The 18225-nt window shown below is 38.2% G+C and overlaps 1 protein-coding gene across 2 annotated transcripts in view; it reads right to left on the bottom strand.

The window, feature by feature from the left end:
* Nucleotides 1-18225, bottom strand: part of ELMO1 (engulfment and cell motility 1) — a 300993-nt gene that overhangs the window by 129452 nt on the left and 153316 nt on the right. For both annotated transcript variants that reach the window (XM_063304033.1, XM_063304034.1), the window contains exon 15: nucleotides 12186-12294. In XM_063304033.1, coding sequence (XP_063160103.1) covers nucleotides 12186-12294 — 109 coding nt within the window. The remainder of the gene's footprint in view (nucleotides 1-12185; nucleotides 12295-18225) is intronic.

The following is an 18225-nucleotide window of genomic DNA, read 5'->3' as shown; positions in this document are numbered from 1 at the left end:
GTACACATGACAAGACTCAAATTATCATATTTTGGATACATTAGCTTTCTTAAGTCATCTATAATGTTGGGAAAGGTGGAAGGAAAGAGAAGAGAATGACCAGCAGCAAGGTGGATGGACTCAATTACAGTGATGATGAATGCATCACTGGACACCAGAAGGGCAGGATGGGGACAGATATTCAAATGTCTATCTATGTGGCAGCTAACTGACATTGACGATGGCACATAATCAGTTGATCAAAGAAACTCCTGGAATTAGACTCTAGAAATGGGACTCCTGGAATGTGAAGTGTGCAATCAATATATGTAATGATTTACCCAGTGTTGGGGCTCACCAGTCAGTATTAGTCTGCAGTAATTCCTATCATTATGTGAAATATTAAACATCTGGGATTCTTTCACATACAGATATAGCATCTTGGTATGTTAATATCTGAAAGCTTAACCTAATAATATACTACTCAATCTAATAATTTATTTTCCACTATAAAATTCATACAATGCTTATTAATATGTAAATATTAGACACAGGTAGTCCTCGCTTAATGATGGTAATTGGGAGGAGCAACTCTGTTGCTAAGCTATGCAGTTGTAAAGTGCAATGTCATATGGCTGCACTAACTTATGATGGCAGTTCCTGTTGCAGACGTTAAGCAAATCCCACACGGTCATTAAATGCAACGTCACATGATCACCATTTGCAACCTCCTGCTGGCTTCCGCATTGACTTTGCTTATCAGAAGCTGGCAGTGAAGGCCACAAATGGCAATCACATTACTGCCAGATGCTGCATAATCGCGAGCCAGGAGTGCAAATCGTGATCATGTGACTGTGGGGATGCTGCAATGGCCGCAACTACGGGGACTGGTTGTAAGTCTCCTTGTTCACAGCTGTCATAACTTTAAATGGGTGCTAAATGAGTGGTCATTAACCGAGGACTACTTGTAAATGATTGAATCACCCGGTTTCCATAATTCCTGCCAATTTCACCTCAGGTTCAATGCAAGAATTGCAGTGGAAGATTATATATCACTGGCACTTAACACCAGTCAGATTGGCACATATATATCAAAATTATCATTCCAAATGTTGGGGAGGCTGACAAAAGAGGGTCATTCTTTCATTTGTGGTGGTCATGCAATAAAGCTATATTCTTCTGGCAAAACATTTTTGGGACGTAAGTATGATTACTAAACAAAGGCTTGACTATTCCTCAGAGTTAGGTTTACCAAATTTATTTATAGAAGCAAATCTCAAGCTTAAAGATAAGGAACTTATTATATATTTAATTTCAGAAGCTGAAATAATAATTGCCCAACACTGGAAAGCTCTAGATAACATAACAATTGAGTTGTGGATTAACAAGGCCTCTTCAATTGCCACATTAGAAAAAATCACCAAGTTAAAAGTATGAGACATCAGAGGCAGGAACCACAATTCCATCAAATTTGGAAGGATTTTAAGGTTTACCTCACTAGCAATATACCATAATATAATACTTGTAATACTTTATTTATATATATAAATATATAGTAAATTTGTGCATGTACAGTACCTGTTTTCTTTACTTACTTTTTAGTAGATTTTTAAAATATTTTCTATATCTTTTTTCTCTATGCATTTTGGATTTATGTTAATTTAGTTACTTCATTATGTTTATTAATCATAGTTCAATAAAAAATAGATATAAGATTGAAAATATAGCTTAAATAGTTCTTAAATCATCTATCAGATACTGTCCAGTTGACATATTGTTGCAAATTTATCAGAACTTACTAGAAGATATTACAGGTAGTCCTCAACTTACAACCACAACTGGGACTGGAATTTCCATTGCTAAGCGGTGCAGTCGTAAAGCAAAACATCATGTGACTGCATCGCTTAGCGACTGCAATCCTGACACTCCCCATTGCCATCATTAACTGAGAATTGCAGGCCATTAAGCAAGTACTCATCCCAATCCAAGCCATTCAAGACTTGGTCCCTCCCAGCCTCAGTAAGCTAAGGGACTGCCTCCAGCTCCCCCCTCCTATCTCCCCCCATCTCTGCCCTTTGGGCCACCTGCACCCCCCTTGCCATGCCTCAGGAAGCCATAGCCACCTCATCCCAGTCCCAGCTGCAGCTGCCCTCGCCACCCTGCATTCTGAGACCCCTGCTGTCCTGTGCGCTACCTTCTTGCTTCTGTTGCTGATGAGGCGTGCCTGGCTGGCTGCTGGGCCGGGACAGGCCTGGGCTTTGCACTGTGGAAAAAAATCCAAAAGCAGCCCCTTTGCAAAGAGCTCCTGGGCAGGCACACCCTGTCAGCAGTGGAAGCAAGAAGACAGCAAGGGTCAGCTGGGGTGGTGGAGTGCAGAGCAGCAGGGGCAAAAGTGCATAGATGGAGGGGAGGTAGGTGGGAGGGAGTTGAAGCACTCCTGTGGTCATAAGTGCAGGGTGGTTACCAAGTGCCCAAATTTTGATCATGTGACTGGGGGGGCACTGCAACAGCTATAACTTCAGGCACAGGTCATAAGTCCCTTCGTTCAGTGCCGTTGTAACTTTGAATGGTTGCTGAATGAATGGTCGTAAGGACTACCTATAAAACAGAAAGTATATCTAAAAGTATATATACTGTATAAAGTATATATAAAATTCAATTGTTAGAAATTGCTAGAAGATATTACAGGTAGTCCTTGAGTTATGGCCACAATTGGGACCGGAATTTCCATTGCTAAGTGATGCGGTCATAGAGTGACATGTCACATGCTTCTCCCCCCCGCTTTTTTTTTCAGGCAGAAATTGGGGTGTGGAAAATTGCTTGCACAGCCTATCTGCATGTACTGGGAAAAGAAATTCCACAGGACCCCATTTACAGCTAATGTAGATATAATATGAATCCATCCAATCTTATCAACAAGGATTGTCCATCATTAGATGTATGAATATTTGGCACTTAGATGACATGCTGAACAAGTAGAAGCAGAGAAGGATGATTGATGGAACAGATCTTTAGCTGTATAATTAGTGTATTATTTATATGTTCACTGCCAAATGTGCATGTATGCCAAACATCACTGAGCTTTTTAAAAAGATGCATGTGTACTATCATACCCAGTTAGATATTTTCTGGGGGAAAAAAAGACAATTCTACTGTATATTGTTTAAATACTCAAAATACAAGGGCTTGTTGTAATTTACAGCCAAAATTAAATACACTAATTCAGAGTTCAGTGTGTGTTATCTATGTTAGTATCCGCCAAAAGCTGAACGTTACTTTTTTATAACACTTCAAATGTCTGTGGTTTCCATTTGTGATTTAAACTGATGTAAACATCCTTGAGAAGGACAAGCAAAATATAATTTCTAGGAGCTAATTTTCTTCTCATTAGCAAGTACTTTTAGACAAAAAAACAAAGTGACAGATGAGACCTCAAAACAAACAGAAACATCAGTACCCTAGAGTTAAGTATCTTTCTGAATTGCAGTGTTAGTTTCATTGTGAAAGTCTAGTTCTTCCAATTGTTGATTACACTGTTCTTAAAGGAAAAACAACAGAAATACAGCAAGCCTATATGCCCTGTTAAAGTTATTAATATTTCACAGCTAAACCCTATTGTTAAATGGTTTATTGATAAATGGAAATTTAAAAAATATCATTTTTGAAGTTTTTTTTTTAAATGTCACTTCATTGCAATTTTTCTAGCTATCTGACTGTTCTATCAATTAAATATTTGCCAAATTTGTAGCCTAGAATCCAAAGATCTTCCGTTTCTTCTGTGAATTCAAAGGAAATTGCTACTGAGTTCCTGCCCTTCCTCATGGTACTTAAGAAGTCAATTATGGAATTAAAGAATTAATTTGTAATGTGACATTAAGATAAAATACAAAAGGCAGAACCTATATTTACTCAAGTCTTTGGATACATCTAAAGTAGCTGCTTGAATTCTAGCATTTAGACATGCACACTGAATGTTCAAAAGACCATGAGCAGAGAACAGTTCCACAAATCCGCCTGCCACTGAAAAATAAACCTCATTAATATGAGAATTGATGTTTTACAGATTAAAGTATCAATTTACAGGCAAGATGGCAACAAGCTGACAACTCTATGTATTTGTTCCCTTCAATTTGTGGTTATTTTCCAAATCAAGCAAGCTTTGGTTTAGTGTGAACTTAAGTATTCCAATGGATAACAAAAATAATAAACCAACAAACTGATTAAAAACAACAGAACAGGCAGAAGGCACTTCATTCAACAAATAATTTATACCAGCTCAAAGATAAGATTTGCTGTCTTTCAGTGATTCAACTAATGGGATAAACTCAATTAATTCTGTATACATCAGGTCTAACTTGATTTTTCAAAAAACAGGGAAAATGATAAATGAAGACAATTAAAATGTTCCTAATGATTATTTCATAAATGAATGTTTAGGAATATATGGAAATCAAAGAAAAAAGAATTTATATGAAAAAGAAGTTGAGAAATCAAATTTGAAAAGGCTGCCCTAAACTGAGGCAAGTCAAGTTAATGACAATAATAACTAGCCAAAACAACTGTTGCTCCCTTCAAACAAAAAGAATGTTGCAAATAGTGGTAAATATTCTTAAGGGCTTCAGCAAAGGATCGTTACCTTGTCGTGGTGCTGGAGCTTGAGCACCTCCATGATGCCATGAGCTAAACTGTGAAGGGCCACCCAAGGTGGGAAGGTCATGACAGAGAGGTCAGACTAAATGCGATCCCTGGGGAAGGTAATGGCAACCCACCCCAGTATTCTTGCCGTGAAAACTAAATGGATCAGTACAACCAGAGATATGTCAGTATACCATCGGAAGATGAGACCCCCAGGTAAGAAGATGGTCAAAATGCTACTGGGGAGGAACAGAGGATGAGTTCAACTAGCCCCAGATGTGATGACGCAGCTAGCTCAAAGCCGAAAGGACGGCTAGCGGCCGACGGTGCTGGTGGTGAACGGCAAATCCGATGTTCTAAGGATCAACACACCATTGGAACCTGGAATGTAAGATCTATGAGCCAGGGCAAATTGGATGTGGTTATTGGTGAGATGTCAAGATTAAAGATAGACATTCTGGGTGTCAGTGAACTGAAATGGACTGGAATGGGCCACTTCACATCAAATGACCACCAGATCTACTACTGTGGACAAGAGGACCACAGAAGAAATGGAGAAGCCTTCCTAATTAATAGTCAAGTGGCTAAAGCAGTGCTTGGATACAATCCAAAAAATGACAGAATGATCTCAATTCGAATTCCGGGCAAGCCATCTAACATCACAGTGATCCAAATATACGCCCCAACCACAGATGCTGAAGAAGCTGAAGGAGAGCAATTCTATGAGGATCTGCAGCACCTACTGGACAACACGCCTAAAAGAGATGTTATTTTCATCACGGGAGACTGGAATGCTAAGGTGGGCAGTCAAATCACACCTGGAATTACAGGTAAGCATGGCCTGGGAGAACAAAATGAAGCAGGACATAGGCTGATAGAATTTTGCCAAGACAACTCACTCTGCATAACAAACACTCTCTTCCAGCAACCTAAGAGACGGCTTTATACATGGACTTCCCCAGATGGACAACACCGAAATCAGATTGACTACATCCTTTGCAGCCAAAGGTGGCGGACATCTATACAGTCAGTAAAAACAAGACCTGGAGCTGACTGTAGTTCCGATCACGAACTTCTTCTTGCACAATTTAGGATCAGACTAAAGAGATTAGGGAAGACCCACAGATCAGGTAGATATGAGCTCACTAATATTCCTAAGGAATATGCAGTGGAGGTGAAGAATTGATTTAAGGGACTGGACTTAGTAGATAGGGTCCCGGAAGAACTCTGGACAGAAGTTTGCAACATTGTTCAAGAGGCGGCAACAAAATACATCCCAAAGAAAGAGAAAACCAAGAAGGCAAAATGGCTGTCCGCTGAGACGCTAGAAGTAGCCCAAGAAAGAAGGAAAGCAAAAGGCAACAGTGATAGGGGGAGATATGCCCAATTAAAGGCAAAATTCCAGAGGTTAGCCAGAAGAGATAAGGAATTATTTTTAAACAAGCAATGCGTGGAAGTGGAAGAGGACAATAGAATAGGAAGGACAAGAGACCTCTTCCAGAAAATTAGAAATATCGGAGGTAAATTCCAGGCAAAAATGGGTATGATCAAAAACAAAGATGGCAAGGACCTAACAGAAGAAGAAGAGATCAAGAAAAGATGGCAAGAATATACAGAAGACCTGTATAGGAAGGATAACAATATCGGGGATAGCTTTGACGGTGTGGTCAGTGAGCTAGAGCCAGACATCCTGAAGAGTGAGGTTGAATGGGCCTTAAGAAGCATTGCTAATAACAAGGCAGCAGGAGATGATGGCATCCCAGCTGAACTGTTCAAAATCTTGCAAGATGATGCTGTCCAGGTAATGCATGCTATATGCCAGCAAATTTGGAAAACACAAGAATGGCCATCAGACTGGAAAAAATCAACTTATATCCCCATACCAAAAAAGGGGAACACTAAAGAATGTTCAAACTATCGAACAGTGGCACTCATCTCACATGCCAGTAAGGTAATGCTCAAGATCCTGCAAGGTAGACTTCAGCAATTCATGGAGCGAGAATTGCCAGATGTACAAGCTGGGTTTAGAAAAGGCAGAGGAACTAGGGACCAAATTGCCAATATCCGCTGGATAATGGAAAAAGCCAGGGAGTTTCAGAAAAACATCTATTTCTGTTTTATTGACTATTCTAAAGCCTTTGACTGTGTGGACCATAACAAATTGTGGCAAGTTCTTAGTGGTATGGGGATACCAAGTCATCTTGTCTGCCTCCTGAAGAATCTGTATAACGACCAAGTAGCAACAGTAAGAACAGACCACGGAACAACAGACTGGCTTAAGATTGGGAAAAGAGTACAGCAGGGATGTATACTCTCACCCTACCTATTCAACTTGTATGCAGAACACATCATGCGACATGCTGGGCTTGAGGAATCCAAGGCTGGAGTTAAAATCTTTGGAAGAAACATTAACAATCTCAGATATGCAGATGATACCACTTTGATGGCTGAAAGCGAAGAGGAACTGAGGAGCCTTATGATGAAGGTGAAAGAAGAAAGTGCAAAAGCTGGCTTGCACCTAAACCTCAAAAAAACCAAGATTATGGCAACCAGCTTGATTGATAACTGGCAAATAGAGGGAGAAAATGTAGAAGCAGTGAAAGACTTTGTATTCCTAGGTGCGAAGATTACTGCAGATGCTGACTGCAGTCAGGAAATCAGAAGACGCTTAATCCTTGGGAGAAGAGCAATGACAAATCTCGATAAAATAGTTAAGAGCAGAGACATCACACTGACAACAAAGGTCCGCATAGTTAAAGCAATGGTGTTCCCCGTAGTAACATATGGCTGCGAGAGCTGGACCATAAGGAAGGCTGAGAGAAGGAAGATCGATGCTTCTGAACTGTGGTGTTGGAGGAAAATTCTGAGAGTGCCTTGGACTGCAAGAACATGAAACCAGTCCATACTCCAGGAAATAAAGCCAGACTGCTCACTTGAGGGAATGATATTAAAGGCAAAACTGAAATACTTTGGCCACATAATGAGAAGACAGATGGAGAAGATGGAGAAGATGCTGATGCTAGGGAGAGTGGAGGGGAAAAGGAAGAGGCGCCGACCAAGGGCAAGGTGGATGGATGATATTCTAGAGGTGACAGACTCATCCCTGGGGGAGCTGGGGGTGTTGACGACTGACAGGAAGGTCTGGCGTGGGCTGGTCCATGAAGTCACAAAGAGTCGGAAGCGACTAAACCAATAAACAACAACAAAATTCTTAAGGGAGATGGAAAAATAGGACAAGAATTATTAAATCCATTAGTCCCAAATTCTATTTGCTGATCTGGAAGAAATCAATTGAATGCCTAGCTGGTATGGATATAGGAAAATGCTTCTATCTTTCAATCAGATTATTATGCCACATACAATTTTTACAAAGAAGACCTATTTGCTCAAATGCCCAATTTTTCCAATTTAAATGTCTTCTTTCTTTCCTCAGAGAGAAATGTAAAAACCATGCTGTCTTTAAGTAGGAGCAGGTGAAATATAAGAAATAATACTCTTGATCAGATGGAGCTCATGTTTTCCTCCCACTTAAGGTCAAGCAATAGGCAGCAGATATCAACAGTAATGATGTTGGAAGATCTCCAAACAGCAGCAGAAGAGAGGAGCTTGTTAAAAAGTTGTAAAAACCTGCCACATGTGATACAGAAGGAAATCATCTCAAGATTGAAGAAATAAAAATTTCACATTAATGGCAGTTTTGAGAATTCCCCAATCACTTAAAGAAGTTTGTACTTTCCATTGATTCTGATGGTCAAATAGCCAATGGTTTGCTGCTGCATAAAGAAAACATACTTCTGCAACATTAGAAAGTACAAATCATCTTCCTAACGTCAGGCTAGAAAAGCCTGACTGCTCCAGCTTAATTGCTGGCACTCAGCAGCTTCGGAGCAGATCAATACCCATGGGACAGCAATGACCTATACCTTTCCAAACCAATCAGTCCCACCCTACTTCCACACCCCACCCATTCAACCAACATACAGTCCAGAGTAGGCCACAGATCACAATAGGGCCAATCCACCCCAAATCATACCAGTCCATCAGTAGCAGGAAGCTGGGGGAGGGATGAAAAAGATTGGTGGTTGGGAGAAGCTTGGCAGTGGCAATATGGTAGCAAGGCCTGAATAACACAAAGATGGCAAAAAGCTTGGCTTGGTAACAACCAGTCCCTCTACCTGACCCCACTCCTGGTTTCCCCTTTACCTCCAACTATGTCTCAAGGCCCTAATAGATGGTTCTCATTCTTCCTTGAAATAATGCCCTCCCTAATGAGAAAGATCCAGGGATGGTCTACAGCTGATTATTTCTTTGTAAATTTAGAACAGAACTTGTTACATGCCAGTGATGCTTCTAAAGTTTAAAGTCTTCATTCTGCTATTCATTAGCCTGTAAACTAACAAATGCTATTGGGTGCATTCACAGATCAAACATTCATGAAGTGGATTAGAATCTTCAGCATTCATAATTATGAGATGATCTAAATGCTAGAATGGGGATCAGTGATTTAATCTAACTCCTATCATCATAGCTCACCCTGAATAAAAAGATGCTCCAAATATGGTTATGTATTTTCTTAGGGATCATAAAAGCAATCTGACCTGACATTGTCAAATCAGTTGGACCTACTCATTCTAAATGATGTTATGGAAAACAATCCTCTAGGAGAGTTTACACTCTGGTCTGGGTACAAATGGTTGAGCTTTGATTATGTTTTGATTTCTTTTTGCCTGGCTAATCATGTTATATGCTGCCAACTGAGCCTCACTTTGATAGTCACAGTTTTCCACTGATTCTTGTAGTGTCAGTTTCCAAAAGCCCACCTAAAAATAGAGATTCTTTACAAGGCTAAAGATTCTTGGACCTGCTCAGATCAAACAGACTATTCAGGTATGTGGGACTATCACAGAATATACCCCAATACTGGAACGTATTTTTACAGGGCACATGTTAATACACTGCCATCTGCTTTGTTAGATAGTAGCTTTAATAGTACCCTTTTTAATGACTGCATTGGCCCTTGTAGCTCTGGTATTTTTTGAAAAGGTTAGACACATTCTCCTACATTGCATCTTTTACAGAAACAAAATGACTTGATTTTACCTCTATTACTGTATCTTCCTGTCAGATAGGTAGCTGATTCTCTGTGATAGTAAAGTCTGAATTTATATACCAACATTATCTCAGAACTTTTTGGCAGTTCACAATTATACAACTCAAAAACAAAACGTCTCTAGCAAATTAAAATTAAGTTAAAATTAAAATCATATAACAGAACTCTGTCAATGTCACAAACCAGCCCAAAGCCTACTGTGGGTTTTTAACATACTGCAATTATTCATTGATAAGGCACTTGTAATCTGTCTCACATGTAACCTGTATCTGCATAAGCAACATCTTTCCTTTCTCCCCCATCTTTTCCACTCCCACCCCAATTTAAATCCTACATTAGCCTAGCCATTCTATACATCTGATGAAGTGAGCTGCAACTCTTATGACTTTTAATAAAAATTATTAATTGGAAAAGATGCTACTGGACTCCTGATTTTTTTTTACGATGATGCATCATCTTTACATTATAAATAGGAAAATGAAGGGATTGGGAGAAATGGAAGGGCAAATGTGACAACCATATTGTTAAATGTCAGTCCTTAAATTGTGAACATAGTAAAAAGAAATGTATCACAGAAACTCATAACAAGCTACGGGATCAGTGGACACTTCTGCCTTTAAATAAAATATTTAACTGAACAGCAGCAAAATTCATTTTCAGTATTTCAGAACTAGCCTTCCCACAAATTTACATTAGAACTGAATGCACAACATCAAAGATGTATTATTATGGCAACTATTCTTTACATTGTAACAAAGAAGAGAAATCTATGGCCTTCCAGATGTTGTTGATCTCCAATATCCAGCAGCCCCAGACAACTTGGCCAATGGTAAAGGAATGCTAGGAGTTACAGTTTAGTGACATTTGGAAACCCACAAGCTGCTTTCAGACTAACTGGAATATGTGGGAGTTTTGAAAGCCATGATTCACTTACATCTTACTGATTTCTGTGAATCTCAATTCAATACAGTATGACCGAATCAGGATCCAAACAATTGTAATCAAGTTGAAAGCGTTAATGTTCAGCATGAACACTGTTTTCATGTTAGTTCTGTAAACTACCTTCCACACAAAGTTATTTATTTTATTTATTACATTATTTACATTAGAAATTATTTTAAAAATGCATTCAGTACACTAGCAGTGGTGGATTTTTACAGAAAAACCCATTGCAACAGTAATACATGTTTTGAAATTCTAAATATTTCAGGTCAGATATGCCTTTGTTCTTGATTGTGACTGCTGATTTTAGTGCTGCAGTTGCTATTGGAGAATGCAGCCTTTATTGCCAATTGAAAGAATTATTCTGTGTGTTCTCCTAAGCTGACAGCTCAATTTTGCAAATCTTGGCATAGCGAATTTTTTGTTCATGGAGCACAGAGGACTTGGTAAGTCAAAATAATATATTTTGCTTGCAAACAAATTTACTCTATAGTTATTGTGCAACCCTCCCAAAACAAAGTATCTAGGAAGAGAACTAGATTGGAAAAACATTCTTATGAAATCCACTAAATTTTATGAATTTTGCTATTCATAAAAGCAGTTCAAATATTGCTGCTGTTCTAGCAAGAGCTTAGGCTTGGAACTGATGAAATTACTAAAAGGTTTCCACACATTTGGGGTAACCACTAAGCATATTTTTGGTGGTCCCAATAGTAAGAAGTAACTTCTGCTTAATACATCAAAAGAATAACAGCAAACAGCAAAAAATTGACTCCTGGATTCTGCACTTGCAAAGATAGTGTGTTCATAAATACATACAAACTGATCATGTTTATTGTGAGTTGACAAAAGCTAATCAGAATTAAATGCACTTTTTTAATCTGATGTATTAATTCTGCCTTTTAAGATTTTTTAAAACTATTATTATTTCTAGAGGTAAAAAAAATTTATTGTGCATTTCAAATTATATAGATAACAATTGAATGGGACAAGCAATACCACTTTTGCTGGTTCACATATAATCCACCTGCCATTTGCAGGGTCTTATTTTCTGACAATCAGAATCAACTACTTAGTCTAGTTTCACCAAAAGAAAAGCAAAAAACAAAAACAAAAAACCATACAAAATCACATGGTTCTCTCATCATGGCTGAACCCTAGGTTTGGTACTGAGAAGAATATCATATACTGATTATCAAACCAATACACAATGCATCAAGTTATTACATCAAAGATCTTTGTCTTGCAGACTGGAAACCACAAAAAACCAGAAAAATATCATACTTTTAGATTTTCCTTTAACAATGAACTGAAACTAATATCTATGCAGTTTGGGAATGAAACCTGCATGGATATTTTCACCAAGAAAAAAAGAATGATTGACACTGTATGTTTTATTCAATGTACTACCTGCACAGCTATCCAGATAATCAGAAAATGTACAGTTTTAATGCAACTCACCATACTTTCCCTGCTACTCTACAAAATGATTGCTCCAACAAAGCACTAACAGACTTACGTAATTCTCCTACTTTCAAGATATCACATAGCATCTTTGTTAATTCAATGCTACTCCGACCAAATGGACATTCATGCTTATCTTCTCGGCTGCTATTTTCCAATACAATCTGAAATAGAAAAAAAAGTTATTTTATTTTATTTATTTATTTATTTATTTACTTACTTACTATCCTGCCTTTATTATTTTTATAAATAACTCAAGGCAGGGAACATACCTAACACTCCTTCCTCCTCCTATTTTCCCCACAACCACAGCCCTGTGTGGTGAGTTGGGCTGAGAGAGAGTGACTGGCCCAAAGTCACCCAGCTGGCTTTCATGCCTATGGTGGGACTAGAAAAAGACAAGTATGTTTCTATCCTATCCTATTTTAAGCTATCCCAATTCCAAAGAACTCTGAGCAGCCTATGACATCAACAAAAAGAAAACCCAAAACTTAACAAATAGATAGATCAGAACTATATCAACAGGAAGATCAATCCCAAATTAAGGTCAAACTAGTTCTCAAGTCCAGCCTGTGACTGCTTCCTTAGATCCTACATTCTTAGATCCTAAAACTGGGAAGATTCTGCCAGACTCTGAAAAGCGTATTTTTTAAGCAAGGTGGTCCCACTCTGACCACCGCTATTCCAAACTTTACCTTCCAAAAGAATCCAATAACTGTATAGAAAAGTATTGACCTTTTAAACTGGATGGATACAGCAGGAGGTGACAGCAGAGGGCATTTTCAGATGAACATTTATTATTCAAATTTCTATCCCACCCGTCTCTCCCCAAAAAGGGGGACTCTTTTTGACTAGATCAAAAGCTTTGGCAGCTGTCCAAATCAGTATTAAGGAAAGTTGCTTCTGGTCTTTAGCACAGAATTGCTAGTTTGTGAAACCAATCACTTGAGTTATAGCAGTATTCCCTACTGCCTGCCCTATTCCACGTGCTAGCAGAATACTGTATAAGGATTAACCAACAATGGAATTCAAACATTCTGTGGCGTAACAGTTCATCCATCAAGCATTTATTGTGAAACCTCAACCTGCTGCAGAGACTATTACAATATGATCCCTTTCAGTTCATGTTGGGTCTTCCAGTCCTTATAGGGCTATTTCCCTGTAAGATTTGTGTCTCAGAATCCATGCAACACTCCCTTTTAGTTATGCAATACTACAGAAGATAACTAATGCTGTTTTTGGGGGAATACACAATAGTCTTCTAAGGAGCCAAGAATTCTGAAAACCACCACACTAACATTTTGAAAGATTATATAGAATAAATGGATACATCCTAAGGTGAAGTATTATTTTTAAATGTATTTTTAGAATTCAGTATACAATTTTAATATAGAAATTAAGGATCAAACATATATCTGTAGTATATGTTAATAAATTGTTTTTATAACTGAAACCTGAAAATCCTCATTTTTATTTTTAAAATATTAAGCTTAATAACTCTGAAGAAAAAAAATGCTGCCTTGTCCTCCTAAAAATATGAGATCTGTCGTTAGGATTTTGATGCAGAAAATTCACACCTGGCTTCCCATCAAACGACTACTTTGAAATACTCCAAAATTCCTGAAAAAACATTTTAAAATATTTTACCTTATTTCTTTCTGCTATTTCCATAGCTATTGATGTGCCTTACCAGCAGATAGACTGATTTTATTTGAACTATCATGGGAAAAGCTGTATCCCAGGAGCTGTCCCAAGAGTTACTTCCATCCCAACCTGGATTGGGATTCCACAACTTGTGTGGAATGGAATTGAAGGGTAAAGTTCTAAACAAAAGCTTAAAAAACCACATGGTACTTATTTCTTAAGTAGAACAAAAGTTTAAAGAGCCACTATTCAGTTGGATGTGTCTGGCGAAGATCACTTGAGGAAAACCTCACTCAGCCATATCCAATTTCTATATTGCACTTATATCTTCTGCCAATCTCCCCAAAGCAATTTAATGTGTACAAGCTCAACACAGAGCCAGCTGTTTGCCACAGAGGCTGGCCAAGATACAACTTAGGTCTTTGGCAGCTTTTGGTAATAAAGGGACCTCCTGGTACCTACATTTCTGAAAAAAGCACCCACCCTACCATTTAGATTCCTGTCCCCCGCCCCCCAATAAAACTCAGGCTGCTGGATGTCTGCTTTTTTCCTCCCCGCACCCCCATATACCCCAGTGAATCAGTGAGCAGCCAGCCTGAATCTCTTCCTAATACCTAATCCTTTCCAGGGCTTAAAGAATGCTTCTGTCCGTCTGTTTTTGTAACGACTTTTCAATATTTCCTTCAAGGCCATGGCTTTCTACAAATACAGAGATCTATATAATTACTAATTTGTTTCCAGATGGCTCTGGTCTGTGCCTGTATTCTAAGTGGAGGGGCACAGACATTAAATATAATAATTTCTGTATCTCTGAAGTATAGCAAGGAGGTTAATAACAAATGTTCCAAGGATAAAAAGAGATATACAATTTACTTCCACCCCTGTGCCAATTAGGATTGCTATTCCTCGTGTAGGATGTCCATCTCCTTTTCTGTGAGATGTATTTATCTATCTATCTATCTATCTATCTATCCATCCATCCATCCATCCATCCATCCATCCAATTTATCCCCGCCCATCTCCTCCCAACAGGGGACTCTGGGCGGTTGCATTAGTTGATGTGATAACCATCTAACTCTATATTAAATATGGCCCATGTTTGTTGCAAGAAAAGAATATCAAAGTTGGACTGATACTTGAAAAACTGATGATCTTACCATCCCATCCCACTATATTCCATTAAATGATGAAATGCTAGTCTATATGATTTGAGAGTCAGTTTTTTCAGTGGGAATAGGTGATTCCTTTGGAGTTGGTAATACCTTCTTGTCAGAAGGGAACTTACCTCTTGTTCCTCTTGTGACAAAAGAACAGGTGCTTAGCTGTACTCCGATTTACAGAACTTTGTAGTTAGAAGGTCTGTGGGTAGTTTAACTCTCCAGGAGGTGATTATGTACTTGAAATTGGATTGTGCCCAACTAATGAATCCCCTACCTTCTTCTTCCAAAGGCTTTTAGGTGTGGTCAAGAATGACAGCTGTTATACTGTATGTTGGGAAATTAGTCAAGCTATTTTGTCTCAAGAACATTGATAAAGACAGGCTATAAATATTTTGATAATCAAAAAAACCTCCAAACATACTTGATCAAGAATGATATGGAGAAGGAGGTGCAAGTATAGTTATACAATATTTTATCTACAATTATTAATTATCTGGTACCCTTCAGAAGTGTAAAACCTCTAGACTAGCAGTAAGTGAGTAAAGGAAATAAGTCCAAAACCAGGTTCTAGAAGGCTGAATTAAAGGATATCAAATAGAAGGCATGGAACAGACCCTAGTTAGCAACTACCAGAGGGTTAACACTGGGTTAGGAGAACAGTATCTAATTTATTTGAAAATATAAGCTACTTTATCCAATTTTATCATTAGTTCACAGATGTCAGAATTGTTACAATATCTAGAAGCACATTAAACAGAGATTTCCAACATAATATTTGATCAAAATGCATCAATGCATCACATACAAGATACCTTGTCAAAAAGCCATCAGTTTAGGAACACTTGATCTGCTCTAGGCATACCATTGTTCTTACACATCACATTTGCCATGTTTATGGCTTACTTTTTTTCTTTACATTTATATGGAAACCTTTTCTTTGGATCATTAGAAAAAATATTCAGTGAGATGAACAAAAACAATGTTATGTTCTTTAGCCATTTTACCATTTTTGATCAATGATTTCCCATAGATATTTTAAGTCATGTGCCTTTTGTAAAAAAACATAATTTCAGCTAATTCTCTATTTTAATACAGTCCCCTTCTTATGGAATTCAGAAACTGAATGAACCAGAAAAAGTTATGTCAGAAGGAAAACAGGGCAAATAGACCAAGGTATAGTATGTTTTAGATGCAAGTCAATAAACTGAGCTCAGATGAAATATACTTATAAAAACAAACAAGAGTCTATTAAGATATGTACTCTGACATCGATGCTTAATAGTGCAAGGGTATTTAGAAGCAGGCCAGGGCCTTTATTTTCTCATCTTCCAAATGCTGAAATAAACTTTCTTTTCTAAAAATCATTTAGTTTTCTGTTTATATCTTGCCTTTTCCAATTAGGTAGTTTAGGACAATAAAAATGGTCATTAAAATACATGCAACAAATCCCTGTACCCATCTTATAGGTACTACTGATTTTACTTATGATTATTTATATTTCCCAGTTTTCAAGTACATTGCCTTCCAAAGCAATTTACAATTAAAAAAATAAAACTCTACAATATAGCATCAATTCAAATTAAAACACTAAAACAACAACAAACAATGAAAGGGATTTTTAAAGAGAAAACAAAAAGAACCATGTTAAAAAAAAATCTTTAAAACTTTGGCAAATAAAAATAGATAAATGTTGAATTTCTATGATAAAAACAAAGCAAGGAAACAAATTTTAATAGCTATATCATGTAAGGGTTAATAGAAAAGTAAAGATTTTCTTCATTTTCCAATTAATTTTATGAGATTGAACACCTGATAGGTATGCTAAAGAAACTGTTCCTAATTTGAGAGAGCTCATATGCAGAAGCACAACCTCCCTGCAACCCCCATATAGTTAATCAGAAATAACATTTTGAGATAGAATTTGAATGTGCAGAATTATTGAAGAGAAAGTGAGAGCATTACAAGAGTTCAAACAAAACAAGCCAAAAAGTTGAAGCTTAAAAGTAGTTGCCTTTGAAAATTCATACTATTTAGCCCAATATTAGGAAGAACAACCTTCCATAATCTCACCTGCTATGTTGTGTGAGACTAATATCATCCTGTTCATCATGCTGGGCTGAAGATTATGGAAATTAAAAATCAGCACCGAGGGAAGGGAAGGTTGTTGTAAAGTTTGTTCAGAGAATCTGGTAGGTTCTTCAGAAGACTGTAGAGCCCCCTTCTCTTCAATTGGATTATGTGCCATCAAGTCATTTTTGATTCCTAGCAACCTGTTCTTTCAAGTCTCCCAATGGTGCACCCATTGCCACTGTAACTGAGTCCATCCATCTTGCTGCTGGTCATCCTCTTCTTCTCTTTCTTTCCGCCCTTCCCAGCATTAGAGCCTTTTCCAGAGAGCTAGGTCTTCACATAATGAGTCCAGAGTAGGATAATTTGAGCCTGGTCATCTGGCCTTGAGTGAGAAGTCTAGGTTGATTTATCCAATGATCCATTTGTTTGTTTTCTTGGCTTTTCATGGTATTCCCAGGAGTCTTCTCCAACACCAAAGTTCAGAGACATCAATAGTCTTCCTATCCTGCTTCTTTAAAGTCCAACTTTCGCGGTGGCGCTGTGGGTTAAACCACTGAGCTGCCGAGCTTGCCGATCGGAAGGTCGGCGGTTCGAATCCGTGTGATGGGGTGAGCTCCTGTTGCTAGTCCCATCTCCTGCCAACCTAGCAGTTCGAAAACATGCCAATGTGAGTAGATTAATAGGTACCGCTTCGGCGGGCAGGTAACGGCATTCCGTTTAGTCATGCTGGCCACATGACCACGGAAGAGTCTACAGACAAACGCCGGCTCTTCGGCTTTGAAACGGAGATGAGCACTGCCCCCTAGAGTCGGACACGACTGGACTTCATGTCAAGGGAAACATTTACCTTTACCTTCACTTCCATAAAGGGAGTCACAGGGAATACTATGGCTTGTGCAATTCTAATCTTTGCAGGCATAGAAACATCAAGGCATTTGAATATCTTTTCCAAGGTATTCATGGCTGCTCTACCTAGTCTGCAGTGTACTAGTGTACTTCTTGACTGCTTGTTCCTTTACTGTTGATGGTTGGTCCTAAAATGCAGAAGCTGTCAACCACTTCAATATCTTGTCAATTCTAAGGCTGGTTGTTCTACCTGCTGTCATTAGTTTGATCTTCTTTATACTTAATTTTAGTCCCAGTTTTTTTACTGTGCTCTTTGACTTTTAGTACTAGGGCTTGCAGTTCCTTTGCATTTTCGGTTATCAGGGTCGTGTCATC

The sequence above is a fragment of the Candoia aspera genome, chromosome 4 (assembly GCF_035149785.1).
Source record: "Candoia aspera isolate rCanAsp1 chromosome 4, rCanAsp1.hap2, whole genome shotgun sequence".
Taxonomy (NCBI): Eukaryota; Metazoa; Chordata; class Lepidosauria; order Squamata; family Boidae; genus Candoia; species Candoia aspera.
Note: the sequence above shows the minus strand (reverse complement) of the source record. Positions and strands in the feature narration are given on the sequence as shown.